Source organism: Lagopus muta, chromosome 6, assembly GCF_023343835.1.
Source record: "Lagopus muta isolate bLagMut1 chromosome 6, bLagMut1 primary, whole genome shotgun sequence".
NCBI classification, from domain to species: Eukaryota; Metazoa; Chordata; class Aves; order Galliformes; family Phasianidae; genus Lagopus; species Lagopus muta.
The window spans coordinates 4,426,178-4,441,162 of record NC_064438.1 but is presented as its reverse complement, the minus strand read 5'-3'; the positions used below and the strand labels follow the sequence as shown (position 1 = coordinate 4,441,162).

The window sequence follows — 14,985 nt, the reverse complement described above, 5'->3', positions numbered from 1 at the left end:
TAGCTAGCTTTGAAGATCTTGAGTTGCAGCATTATTCACTGTTATCTATGGCTTTCTTCAACAAAAACAGCTGTGCTGAGACTGATAATCCCTTTAATATGGAGGGCTGCTCTCAAGGGGTTCTTCTCCCAGATTGTATAAATACCTGGGAATAACTAATTTTGACCTTCTTCTACATTTCTTCATTCTTTTGTTTAGTTTCAGGGTTCTTTCCTTGTAGATGGTAGTCATTATAGATGTCTTAGATTTTGTTAACTGAGCTTGTTTTTACCAGGCTATCTTCATAGTCAATACACATGTCCCTTTTAGTTTATATATAATTATGAGCAGTCACTGACCAGCACAGTTACATGGGCTTAGCAAACTTTCACATTGTACAGCATTTAACATAATGGCTCTGCTTAATGGTTTTGTACGTACTTATTTTGGTAACAGTCATGGTTTTTAAAATAGACTGTAGTCAATGTATGTGCTTGTTTGCTTGAAATTACAGTACGAAATAGTAAAATTAATGAGTTGAGCAAAAGTGGCCTTACAGGTAAATTGTTTAAATCAATAGTATTCTACAAAATAAATAGATTGTATTTTTGAGAGAAAGATTAAAAATTCATCATTAGCTTATTACAGTCAGTGTCTTAATGTGCTTTCTCATACTAGCTAGTTCTTGTTTTGAATAGCTTATAATGTAATTTTCAGGAAGAATGATATTTCGTAAAGGAAAAACAAGGTAACAAAAACTGACCAGTAATGTATGAAGTGCTTTGTGTCAACAGTATATAATAATATTATATAATATTATATATGATATATTATATATATGATATATTATATATATAACGTAAGGCATTTTAGCTGGGTGTGTGAACTAAGGAACTTCTTACAATGCCACTTGTGATGGATTTTTTTTATTAACTGAAAACAGTTTTTTTTTTTTTTTTTGAACTTCAAGTATTTGATACTTATTTAAAGTAAAATTTAAAAAAAAAACTTTGAAATGCAGGTTGCAATTGAATCTGACAGTATCGTAATTATCCTGGATGCTGTTCTATGACTATATGAAAATACAGAAGCTGTTCTCTACCTCCTGTGTTCCATCTCTATCACACCTACTTCACATTCTGATGCTTCCATGGTTGTTCTGCTGTTCAGCAGAGGGCCTCCATAGGCTGCAGGAAGGAGCCAATCGTCCTCTGTGCAGTTTATCAGAGGTCAAATGCAAAGTCCTGCAGTGGGAAGGTATAACCCCTATGCCAGTGCAGACTGGGACCTACTGTCTGGAAAGCAGCTTTGTGGAAACACAACTGAGTGTCCTGATTAAGCCTAAGCTGATCAGCCCCACGCCCTCTTGCAGCAAAGGCTGTCAGATGACAGCCTTGCAGTATGCACTAGAAGGCTGCTGCCAGCAAGTCAAGGGATGGAAGCCTACTCTTGTCAGTCTTGGGAAGCCTGATGGTAGAGCACCAGGCCAGTCTTGGCTCCTGAGCACATGGGCAAGCTGGGTGTACTTGAAGTCTAGTGATCCAAGAGGATGAAGTTGACGAGAGCTGAATCTGTCACACAGGGATGCAATTCCACTTAAATATGAGGAATTTCATTATTTTTAATGAGAAGATGATTGAATGTTGGCCCAGATTGCTCAAGCTGCTGCTCAGGATACCCATATATATATAACTGTGAATGATGCTTAATGTCAGCTATGCAAAGCTGTCAGCATTACTTCAAAGCAACTTTCTTGAATGCGGTGAGCTACAGTGCCTAGTACCAATCTATTACTCCTCACTGTCTATTGAATTTGACATCTGGGAGAGAGGATCTTTAGGTACTTGGTCAGTGTGCATGTATAGTTGGCTCTTTCCGTTTTTAAAAAGCTGTGTTAATACTGCCCTACAGAGATGCCTGTATATGAAAGTAACTGTACAACCTGTAAAAATCATCCAAAGAGCTGTCTCAATTTCTATTAAGCACTGTTATCTGACAGAATTGTTTTATTCTTTTCAACAGCGTATTGACTGTAATACTGCATCTATTCCTGATTTAGAATTCTCATCAGAATTCACCCTAAGAGTCAGAACAAGCACAAAGTGTACAGTAAGATAATTTTAATTTTTTCTTATATGGTCAGTAGAACCTTTTAACTAATGCACTGTTTGAAATAAACCTTTGTTTTTCATTATTCCATGTCTTGAAACTTTAATTTCTGTATTACAGAAATGTGACATGAGCCCTCTTTCTACAGAGAGTTTAAACTCCTGTAGTATGATGACATGGTACAGTATGGGGAAGAGAAGTGGAAGCAGGGTCCTGTAGCCTGGGAGGAATACAGGGCTGTTGTCCGTGTGTATAGAGATAGGATTAGGAAAGCCAAGGCACAGATGGAGCTGAACTTGGCAAGAGATGTGAAAGACAACAAGAAGGGGTTCTACAGGTACATAGGCAGAAAGAGACAGGCCAAGGAGAGTGCTCCCTCTCTCATGGAAGGTAATGGGGAGCTGGCTTTCTCAGACATAGAAGAAGCTGAGGTACTCAATGAGTGCTTTGCCTCAGTCTTCACGAGTGGTCAGGCTTCCCATGTCTACCAGGACCCTGAGGTGAGGGTGTGGGGAGTGGTTTCTGTCCCACTGTAACAGTAACAGTAACAAGTCTGATCCCTCCTCATGAAATTGAACGTGTACAAGTCCATGGGGCTGGATAATATCCATCGTGGGGTTCTGAAAGAGATGGCTGGTGTGGTTGCTGAGCTGCTCTCCATCATATTTGAAAAATCATGACTGCTGGTGAAGTCCCTGGTGACTGGAAAAAGGGAAATATTATTCCTATTTTTAAGAAAGGGAGAAAGAAAGACTCAGGGAACTGAAGGCCACTGAGTCTCACCTCTGTGCCTGGGATGATCATGGAGCAGATCCTTCTAGAAGCATTATTAAAGCACATATGAGATAAAAGATTTGAGGCAGGCAGCGCGGCTCTGATCATCACTAAGATGATCAGAGGGCTGGAGTGCCTCTCCTATGACAAAAGGTTGAGGGAACTGGGATTGTTTAGCTTGGAGAGGGGAAAAAAAAAAAAAAAAGGCTTCATGGAGACCTCATTGTGGCCATTCCAGTACTTGAAGGGAGCATTTAACAGGAGGGGGAATGGCTGTTTACGACTGTGGATAGTGACAGGACAAGGGGGAATAGTTTCAAACTGAGTCAAGGGAGGTTTAGGTTAGGTATTAGGAAGTTTTTCCACACAGAAGGTGGTGACCCACTGCAGCAGGTTGCCCAAGGAGGCTGTGTATGCCCCATCTCTGGAGGCATTCAAGGCCAGGCTGGATGTGGCTCTGGGCAGCCTGGTCTGCTGGTGGCAACCCTGCACATAGCAGGGGGTTGAAACTGGATGATCATCATGGTCTTTTTCAACCCAGGCCATTCTATGATTCTATGATAATGGGTCTTAGCATTGTTCTTGTTGCTGTTTTCTAGCCCACTGATTTCCTGAAACACAAGTTCTCTCTCTGTTCAGACAGGTTGTTACCATTATGCTGAAGAATGAATTGGTCACTGTTCTCTGAAGAGATTTAAGTTTAATAAAAATAGTAAAAACAAAATAGATAAAGGTAAACTACATACTCTGAACTACCTAAGTTCAATTTTTGTTTTTTTTTTTTTTCTTGGTCATTCAGTATCTGTTAATCAGTGTTTCTGTTTTCTCATTATGTTTGATTATTTGAAAGTGTCCAAGGGTGAACATTCCAGTAAGCTCTTTAAAGATGAAGCTCATGAGATGATAGGTCTGCTTAGCAAATCGCAGGGCTAGTTGAGGAATCAAAGAATCATAGAATCACAAGGTTGGAAACGACCTACAAGATCATCTAGTCCAACTGTCTCCTCATCACCATTGCCACCACTAGCACCAAACCATATCATGCAGCACATCATCCAGACGCCTCTTGAACACTGACAGGGATGGCGACTCCACCACCTCTCTGGGCAGCCATTCCAGTGCCTGACCACTCTCTGAGAGAAAACGTTCTTCCTTACGTAACTGGTTTTGGATGGATCTGCATGTTATTTCACACTGCTGCATTTGTCGCCGCAGTTGCTGCACAGCAGGTTGCATCTGAATTTGTTGGCATTTTAAACTGAAATTTTCCCATATATGTAATTTAAAATATTAACTTGGTGTAGTAGTTGAGTACTTTGTAATTGTGCATCATTTATCACCAAATTAAGTAAAGACACAGTAATACCTGTGATTTTTATTAAATCTGCCAATTTCATTGTTCATTCAAAAATCCCTCTAGTTGCTAATTAGTTGTAAATTCATAAAATAACTCTTTTTGCCTAGGGGCAAGGTCAGCTTTGATTTCTGACCATGCTCTAATGGAATCATGGGTTAATTTAGTTCACTTGTCCACTTCTTGAATAACTGGTAAGCAGATGGAAATTGATCCAAATTCTTTGTCGCTTTAACTGCTTGAATAAAGTAAAGTAGTTTATTTCTTAAAAATCATTTTTCCCTAGCAATATATATTTACAAAAACTTTGTTTCAATTCTGTTCTCCTGGCAAGTGTGTCACTGATGTGTAAATCCAGATACATACATGCCTAAATGTTGTGACTTCTGTGGTGAAGGTGAGGGAGTAAGTGGAAGAATGGTGTGTCTGAAATTTTGCACTGAGTGCAGGTTTTAAAAAATGGCCAGAACTCTGTAAAGTATTCTGCTCTTCATCATTTAGGTTTATTGACACTTAGAGAGAAATTTCCACTCTTTCTATGATGAATTGTAGAAGTTTAGGTGGGGGTTGACAGTTCATCCATCATATCAGGCTGCCTAACCTTGCAGCAAATGAACAATACAAGTCCATCATTTATCTTGAGAATTTTGGGGGAGGTGCTCTAGGATTGCGATTTGTCCTTTGAAAATAACACTTGATGTTTTTCTGGTTTGCATCTGCTTTTTGTTTCTACACAGAATCATAATCATAGAATCATAGACTGGCCTGGGTTGAAAAGGACCACGGTGATCATCTAGTTTCAACTCCCCTGCTGTGTGCATTGGCCAGCCAGCCATTTCCTAATCCATCGAACAGTCAATCCTTCACATCCACACTTCTCGTATTTAGAGAGAAGGATGTGGTGAGGGACCGTGTCAAGGGCCTTGCAGAAATCCAGGTAGATGGCATTAATATTTTGTGAATCCTACCGTAGATTGGTTACTAGTGTACACTGTTATTTGGGCTATGGAGTGAGGATTTGCATGTTGCATCATTCCAAGATACTGCTGTGGTTGTACAATAGGCATCACTCTATAGAAATGTAACAGCAGAGTGGAAAGCGGTGCTGCTTTTGCTAAAATTGTTTTTGCAGAAGCATAGATCAGTGAGAGGTAATTCAGTAAGTACCCAGAGCAAGGAATTGTAGCCTCAGCCTGTTGCAGCTTGCAATGTAGTGCTAATCATTGAAGAAATTAACTTTTAGCTTGTAGTCTGCTGCTCCTTCCCATCAACCTGTTTCCATTTCTGCGGTGACAGACGTTAAATAGTAAAAATTTACAGGAATCAAACTAATAATGCAGTCTCTTTAATAACTAATTAGTGCATTTACTTTCATTATGACTTGGAAGCCCCTAAGGACCTCAAGTATAGGCAGTCCTTCTAATTACAGCATATCTAAACTCTGACCTTAGTTTCTTCTCAGTTTTTTTCCCCTTCAGTAGATACTATTTGAAATTGTTTACTTTCAGCCTTAACAGAGAAATTGATCTCTTCTTAGTTTATTCATTCTTAGTTCTTTTGAATTATTTGGTATGTGGTGCCTAGTATTTCAGAAGTTATTTTGGGATGGGAGGAGTCTAAGCTTTCCTGAGAGCAAGTATAGCAAGTATTCATGTTTGCTTTTTTTTTTTTTTTTTTTACTATGATTTGCCACTTAACATCTCTTCTCAGTAGTATCCTAGGGGTGTCCTAGAAGTAAGATTTCAAAGACTGAAGATAATAAAAGCATGAAGCAGTTGTTTGGAATGATTGTATTTGATAGACTCAAAGCACTTTTAAGTGCATGTTAGCTTTATTTCGGTCTTACGAAGATAATGGCCAAAAATAAATTTAATTAGTCTCTGAAAGTGTATTTTTGTGGTAATGAATTAGGGTTTGTCACTGCTGATTTTAATGAGACATCTGGCTAATATCAGTTAATAGATGCTGCTGGGAAAGTATTGCATTAATTGTATTCTGAGTTGATTACTGCGTGTGCTTTTGAGATAAAATATAATGGTGATTACCCTCAGTGTAGAAATCAATTTGACAAACTTCCTCTTTTGTTTGTGAGTGTTTCCCCTGTGAGCCCATCACTGTTGATCTTTCCTAGCTGAATAACAATATCCCTTGGGAGGAAAATGGCAGTATCTCTTCATTGCTCCCAGGAGATGTTGTCAAAGAGCAGGGGATGTGTGTAAGAAGTTGGAGGGAAGAAGGGTGTGAAAGAAGGATAATGAACTGCAGGACGTGACTGATGTATTAAAACCTTCAAGAGAAAAAGGAAATTGAGTTGCCTTGAAAATTGTTTTGAGTTAGGAAAATGTATCATTAAGTCTTCTCTGTTAAGCGGTTTGGTCCCGTAATGTTCAGTCTTGCACTTGAGAGCCAAAAATGAGCGTTAGCATCTAAATCTTAAGTGAGGAAATACATTTTTTAGTTGTGAGTTGGAAGTCTGACTTTGGTCCTGCTGCAAAACACACCTTGAATGTCTGCTGCCTTAAAGACCACAATATCCCAGTACAAAGCAGGATGTGGCCTTATGATCTGTTCAGTTATTGGTAATCTTCTCTTCACTGAGATCCAGATTTGTGTTCCTTTTAAAACAACAAAAAAAATTCTTTTTAGTAGCAAGTGCTTTTTATTTTTTTACTGTGATAAAAAGGCAGCAACTCTGCCGCATGGATTACAAACATTCCATCTCCATGCTTGGATAAACTCCATCAAAAGCACATTATCTCCCACTTCTGTGGCCAGCTGTCTAATTGTATTTGTTGTAGCCGCTCACTGTTGGAACATGATGCTAGTGAAGAGCAAGAATGATAAATTACTCACTGTAGGTGATAGCAGTGATGATAATTTTTAATTTCCTTGTTCCTAAGTGAATTGGTAAGGTTGCCTTTGAGTTCCCATACGGAGTCAAGCAATCTCATTTGTTTTATCCTGTTAAAAAGCTGCACAAAACAGACAGTCGTTATGGAATAAGCCTACTGTTCAGGTATGTCTGAGCTGAAATTTGGTCTCTTCTTCCCATTTCAGCTAAGGGCTGCAAAGTGAAGAATGCGTATACCCGTTACAGCTCTTAAGGATTTTATGATCTTGAATAAAAGGAAAAATAGGTTTAAGATAAATCACTTGTGAGGGGAGAAAATGTTGAAGAAATGAGTCGCGTTGAGAGGAAGTGCTTCATTTACAGATCATATGCTTGCATGAACACCTTAGTGTCCCTCAATGATGGGGGAAGACCTTAAACTATTCTGAGAGTTCTTTGTCAAAGCCTGGGTTGGATGAAACTGAGGAGAGGTTACTGGATACTATAATAATTTCAAAAATATATTTTTTAAACTGTTGAGTAAACTTTTGCTAGCCTTTGCCATCTCAGTAATGCAAATCTGTTCCTAATTGTTTCTTTAACTCTGTAGTTAACCTTCTTAGGTCCCTAGCTAATTGTGGGGAGTTTTTTCTGAGGCTGTGTTTTTTGTCCTCATGGCTCTGCTTTCTTTCTGACAGTCTACTTGAAAGCAGGAAGAATAATATTTCTGCATCATTTCTTATATTTAGCATCCTTTGAGGCTGGAACATGTGTCTAAGTAGAGTTTTAGTTATTTATTACCAGTTTAAAAGCCATCATTTTTGTTGTATGGTATTCAAGAGACTGGCACTGGTAAGCTTCTGCCAGAGGAGTTCTTAATGGTTGATGCCTGGTGAAGCTGTAAATGATCTGTTGAGCAAAAACAAAACTGCGATGGAAGAAATAACTGTTACCATTATGCTTAAAACAAAAGAAACCAATGCAGTAGTTACAAAATGTCACCTGATATTTACAGTGGCATTATTGTCTTGTTCCTTTTAGTTTGACTACAAATCTTTTTTCAAGTTATTTTTAAAAACATTTTTACATCTTTCATTAAAATCTGGCCAGCCTTTTGTTTCATTTTAATATGTCCTTGTCCATGAGATGACTGCATGTGTGCACAGTGATTTTTTTTTCCTTACCTTTTTGCTGATTAGCTCTGTGTTTAAATTTTACTGCAAAAAGGGAGGACTTACTCTTCCTTCAGTTTGCAAGCACTGGAAATGGCTTTCTTTGTAGTAGTGCATATTTAAAAGAAGTTTGTGATTAACTGTTGTAGCTTCTGCAGTGTGTGGTAATGTTCTAAAGTGAAATCACCTGAAAATGCTTTGAACTTTGTACTTTGAATTATTTCAGTAAAATGCACTTAAATGCAGAGCGTATTTATTGTGCATTTCGGTAACAGAGCACCAAACTCTACTAACAAATAATAGAAATTAAAATGGAAGAGAAGATACATTAGAACCTGAAAAGATTGTCATCAAAGTCACAATTAGTTTTGCATTATTCAGTATTTTGACTTCCTGATTTCTTATCAGAAGCATAAATTCAGTAGTGAATTTCCAGGACTTTGACTTTGCTGTGAGGAACAGCTCTGGGGGAAGTCTGTGAGAAAGTAGATCAAGTGGTATTCTAAATACAGTGTAGTTATTTTTGAAAATGCATAATGGGAAATGTTTCTCTATATGTTTCTCTATAATGTTTCTTGTTCTCAGCCTGTTCTCTGAAGTGACAATTTTTTTTTATGTCCAGACGATTGTGATAGAGTTACTAATTCCAAGACCTATGATAACAAACATTGGTTTGGTAATATACATACAAGTTCTCATCTATGAAAAATAAAAATAAGAAAGAAAATGTTGCATTGTTTTTGGCTCAGTAGTTGTAGGAAAATTCAAGATGGGAGCCTGTGGAGAATTAGAGAAAAGAATATTTTCTATTTTGCTACTTATCAAACCTACATATGGAAATGCTCTGTGTACTCCCTCTGTCTTTGGTAGGAGACCAAGTGATTTCTGTTAAGTGACAAAATTAAATTATTCTGCAAGTTTGATCTTAAACTTGTTTTGTAGTGGTAAATACACGCTTCCTGGATCAGTGGCTTTGTAGTCACAACAAAAGTCTTGTGTTCTTTTTTAGGTCTTTCTTCTGGCTCAACAATTATTTCAGTTTCAGTATTGAGGGGAATGGATCCATTTTAGAATGCTGCAAGAAATAATTTAATGAATCAGTGCAGAAAACAAGGTAGAATCCCTGAAACCCTGCCTATGGTAGACCTTGTGATGTCTAATTATCACTGATACAACCTCTTGATTTAGGTAGTCAAGGGGAGTGTTTTAGCATTTTTAGTTTGGGAGAACATTAATAATGCAAGGAATTAAGTGGTTATTTGTCCTGATTCTTTACAGAATCATACAGAATCCTCTATCCCTGAGCACAGGAAACAAGCAAGTAGCAGAGGGATGGTTTCTTTGCTTGTAACTGTAGTCTCCTTTCATCCTAAATCCCCTAAAAACGTTTATCTGGGGATGTTTTCTCAGGGTAGCATGTCAGATGTTACTTCTTGCTGCCAAGTGCCTAGCTGTTTGCAGCCCCCCTAGCTGTGATATGTCTTCTTGGAGTTTGGGACACTTGTTTTTGCTTTCTGCTCGAAAACATAACTTGGTAGTCTCATTTTCTCTGGAAGCCATTCTTTTTTCCTTCAATTCTTAATGCATTTTTATTATCTCAACCTTTATCTTCCCTTATCCAGTAATCGTATCTTAACTTTTATTTGCAAGCATACCAACAGTATTGCTGCAATGATTGATAGGTATTTTTATGGCTTAGATATCTGACTAGTATCCAGAAAAGATTCTGTGTCAGTAAAAGAAGTCTCAGCGGGTCAATAAAACTGTGTCAAACTTCTCAATCTTCACTGAAAAAGGCATATTAGAGACAAGGATATAATTCAACTGTGAATGAGATTCTCGGCGCTGAATGAGTGATAGGACCTTTTGCTTAAGGGATGGAAGAGTTGGCAGTTCCAACATCCTGGTATTCATTTGTCATGAAGATCCCATAGTGTCTCCTTGGTTCATTTCTGAGCTGTCCAAACTTCTCTAGAGTGCTATTAGTTGAAAATCTAAAGCTGGTGATTCAACATAATGTTTTATTGCTTTAAGATATATTTGCCACCATGTTGTCTGTTCTGGATTTAGACTAGAAAGAAAAAAATACAAGAGTAAATCAGCTATCATTCAGATTATGTATCCATATTTTTTTGTATATTTATTTTAGGTTTTTTTTACTGTCATTCTTCATCTTATTTGTATTTTGTTTACTACAGGCAATTGCAGGTTATTTCGATATATTTTTCGAGAAGGGCTGTCACAACAAGGTATGTGGTGGTATGCATTTTAAAAATAACTTCAAGAGAAAATACTTCTTGAGCCCTTTTTCTTTGTCAAAGTGTTTGGCAGCAAGTCTGTTTTGCTGTAGCAACACTCATATGCATGTGTGTTTAGTAATTGATTGATGTAGTCTGATATTAAAACTGTTGTTCTCTAATCAAACTCTTGAACTCTTCAAACAGGTCTTGTTTTCAACTGGTCCCCTGTGTACCAAAACACACTGGAAACAAACAGTTTTTCTTCTGGAGGAACCAATTCCTGTAGAAGCAGGTATATTTAAATTCAGTCCTGGTGCAACAGCAGTTGTGCTACACTGGTATTATCATTAAATCTAAATCTAAAACATTTCAAGAGTTATGTAAGCATTAAAAAGGATTAGTAATAAAGTCCTTCAGCTACTCTTTAGGATTGTTTTTGTTTTTTTTTATTTTGCTTAAGCAAAGCAGTGGGCAATATCTATATATTCTACAAATTTAATGGCAAATGTATACGTAAATGGGCATATATCAAATACTTACATAGTACCATACAGTACAGTGAGAAATCTCACTTGTGTTTCAAATGATTTTTCTCTGATGCAAGAAAAACTTAAGACCAGAGTATTGCTATTAATGTTCTCTTAATTTTGATGCTAGTTGTGTTCTTAAGTATCAGTGATTGTATGGAGATCCTTGTACCACTCGTAAACTTTGCTGCACTTTTTAATGTGAATCATGAGTACGAGGATGTCTTGTACCTGGAGCTGTGGGATTACTCTGTAATAGAAAATGGTTTCAGAGAACTCACAGCCAAGAGCATGACCCATTGAAGTATGGAGATGTCATTTGGATATGCTGAATGTTGAAATAAACTTGATAGGTACCGTAATTTGCTCCTTGTTGCTCAGATGTGAAGAAAGTAAAAAAGCTTTTCTTGTCATCAGAGATAACCCAAAGTTCAGACAGCGAATTGCTGAAGTACAGTTTGGGGGACTAAACTGATGTTTATTAGATTTTATTTAGCTGTTTTTATTAAGTTTTGACAGTAACTTTCCATGCAAGTAGTCAAATATCCTTTGGTTTTTAAACACTGCAACGTGTCCATTACCATCATGGAATAGTTGTGCAGCAGAGAAACATGCATCAAAGCAATATTACTCATATTGAAGGCCATGGTTTTTTTACAGGTTATCAGGACAGAGAGGATCTGGCAGTGGGGTTTGGTTCTTCTGTCAGCTAATAAACTCATGGTGATATGTGGCCTCAAACTGAAAAGTTTATAAGCAGATCAGGTGTACTGGGAGAGAAATGTGCAGAAATTTATGTGGATTCTGCAAAATAAGCTGAAGTCAAGAGGCTTAGTGGTGATGTGGAGAAGAACTGAGGTAGCTTGTTACCATCAGAGCTTTTTACCAGGTGCTCCTTTTGTAAAGGCACAGTGATCTATGTTCCATGGCAAATCATTTTTGTCATGCTTGAATTTATGTTCTCAAATAACTTACATATTCCTAAATCCTGTCGCTACTTGAGATGCACAAGTACTTGCGTGCATTTGTGCTTGGATTTGTTCTGTTCAGCCTCTCTTTCTAGATGAGGCTGGCTAAGCTCTCTGTGCTGCTGTTCATTACGTTTCAATGTCATAGAGTGTGAAGGGAATTTTTTAGAAGTGCAGTGACATTTGTTGGAATATGCACATTATTAAATATTACATAGATCATTTGACATTTACAAAACTTCTGAAATGATTGGGAGGTGTGTCTGGTTCTAGAATTTTTGTCTGCTTGCCATGACTTTCTCAAGACAACTGCAGAAATGTTGTGCTTTGAAGCAGTGAACACAATCTGGTCGACCTTCAAGATTACTTTTGTCTTAACTTCTTCCCTTCTCTTTATTAGCTCACATTTCTTTAAATTACAACAGTAACAAATCTTGCTGTTGCCATGTTTCTCCTTTCTATTTGCTTCCTTCTCTTTATTGTTAAGCCCCCTTTTCCCTTTTATTCATTCCATCTAATTTTACATCTTCTTTAGAATTACCATTTTTGTTTTCGGAGCTGTCATTTTTATTGCAAGGTTCTGAGAGAAACTGGGACCTAATCTCCTTCTCCTTTGTAATTCTATTATTAATTTCTGTGGGGTATTTGTTGTTCATGGAGGATAGAAGTCCATCAGGGCAGAGAGTGTTCCCTTATACTTACATAAGAGTGTTGCTTTATTTCTAAATAATTGTTGTCTTCTCCTTCAGCATTCCAAAAATCTTTTTTCCAAGTTGTGTTACTTTAAGTGCATGCTTAAAAAATAGCCAAATATAGTTCTTATTCAATGAAGGAAGGCAAAGGGGGTAAACCAGCACACAGCATATGCCACGTGGTCCAATTTCAGATTTTGGTCAATTTTGAAAACTGTTTTAAAGACTGAGTTGCTTACTTAAGTATTTGATTTAAATACTGACTGATTTATTATGGTGCAGTGGGGGCACTTGTTTCCAGTATTTTAATGGGTCACGAAACAGATTTGTTGGTATAAAATACAGGTAATACATTCTCCTGTTCAGTAAATATGTCTTCTGGATATCATGATTTTTGTTTGTTTTGTTTTGTTTTCCAGTAAAGAAAAATGGTTCCTTCAGATTTCCAATTCTGACCAAAATAGTAAAATCGACTTTAGTTCTATCAGATGCTTTACAGCTTTTGGGGATAAGCCTGAAGTGGCTGTAAAACTGTGTTTGGATTTGCTCTGCAAAATTGGTTGAGCTTACAGGTATCTGAACCTGCTGGGTATTTATCAGAGAAATGCTGCTTCATGCCATGGCAGAATTCTTTTGTTCTGCCATGTTAACCCTCTTAATTTTTTTCAGTTCTTTGACTCCAGGTTATTTGTTGTATAAATAGATCTATTTTCTCAGTCATAAAAGAGATTGAATATTTTGATCTTGATTCTGATGGTAACAGAATCAAGCCATTACAAGATAAAGGATGGGGCTTGTAATTAATTCTCCCTGCTCTGCCATTCCTGCTGCAGCCTTTGCTAGGTGTGCAGTGTTTGCGTATCCTCTGAGAGAGGAAGTAAGAGAGGTTTAACCTAGATCCAAAGGTGTGGAGGCTGGAAGGACAAAATTGCATCTGCTATGTGTGCTTTGCTACTGAATTTTGGCTTGATGAGTAAACATGGCAGAGTGCTTTGTGTATAGTTTTAGTGGATAATTTCTGCTGATTAGATTTATTTTAGAAGTGGGGGAAGTCTCTTACTAGTCATGTATTCAAAGAACTGGTTTTCCTCCTCCCAGACTGACCTGAGAGACTTGAAGCTGATGTGTGATGAACTAAAACCAAAAAAAGCATCAGCATGTTGGATAGACTTTAACTGCTTAGCATGCAGTAGAAATAAAGAAGCCACGTGATACTTTATTGCCAGAAAACTGTTTTTTCTCAAACAAGAGTATTGTATTGTGGACTCCCTACAGAGTACAAGGCTTTTCACAGCAGCTCTTATAATAGCTTGAAAAAGTCTTTGTTTTAAAAAATTGAAATTCAGATGCCAGAGCCATGCCATTCTCTTACAAACGCTCCAAATGTGGATCTTTTCCTTTTATTGTTTGTTGAGATATTCCTACTTCATCTCAGAAGCAGAAAAATACGTACAGCGTATCATTTTCATTTGGTTGACCCAAGCACTTACTAAATAAAATCATTTTTGTAAGCTTTTTATTTAAAGGGGTGACAGAATCTGTTCAGTAACAGTGCATTAAGTTAAAACCCATATCTATATGCAAGCAAATTCTATTAGCAATAAAACAGCATATTGTCGGCATCTTGTGTTCTTGGTATTGCCTTGCAGTGGAAATAAAACCTTGATTTGTTTATCAGTGGAGCTAAAAGGGGCCAGCACAGCAAAATAGAAGGGCTTACATGACCAACCCCCCATAAAATCCATGATTATCGTTAGCTCCCCAGTCTCTATAATTGGTTAGCTGTTTGTAAACTTACAAACTGAAAAACATTAAAAACCAAAACAAAACTCAAAAACAACACTGGCGGTTAGTCTGTCTGAGTGTTTAGATCTTATACTGAAATACTTCAGTATTATGTATCTCAGTGGGGTAATTTGTTTCCTAATTGGCTTTTTATTGTTTGTTTTGCCTGTCTACAGTTTCAGTGTGGTGTCTTTAGAACAGTCAGTTGTTTACTTACAAATAGCATCTCCAAAAATGGTTTGCATTTGATATCTAGTAATTATTAAAGCTTGGATCTTGAGGTCAGACTAGATGTTCCATGTCTTATGATGTAACTCGTGAAGTCTGCTGCTTAAAATTATCCTGTTGGCTTGTCAGAAGAATCTGTAAATTTGTATTTTGGGCACAGAGCGGGCAGAATCTCTTATCACTGAAAGATAATTGAAGTTCTATATCTGTACAAGAAAGGCTGCACAGATTTCTTGTGCCACACTGTTTCCTTTTGCACAGTCTGAAATTGCAACGAGATACGCTACACATGGCAGCAATAGTATGGTTTTCTCAGAGTTTTATTCC

General features: G+C 37.4%; 1 protein-coding gene across 4 annotated transcripts in view; it reads left to right on the top strand.

Moving 5' to 3' along the window:
• The window catches only part of PRMT3 (protein arginine methyltransferase 3), a 48,733-nt gene that overhangs the window by 29,193 nt on the left and 4,555 nt on the right, over positions 1–14,985 (top strand). The window contains exons 12-15 of one of the 4 annotated variants that reach the window (XR_007377752.1): positions 2,002–2,088; positions 4,954–5,153; positions 10,417–10,467; positions 10,663–10,705. Coding sequence is in view for 2 of the 4 variants with exons in the window: in XM_048948748.1 (XP_048804705.1) it covers positions 2,002–2,088; positions 10,417–10,467; positions 10,663–10,750 (226 nt within the window). In the remaining 2 variants the exon portion in view is untranslated. Of the gene's footprint in view, positions 1–2,001; positions 2,089–4,953; positions 5,154–9,227; positions 9,246–10,416; positions 10,468–10,662; positions 10,751–14,985 lie in introns of those variants that run through there. The other 3 variants (XR_007377753.1, XM_048948748.1, XM_048948749.1) reach the window with 3 other exon arrangements.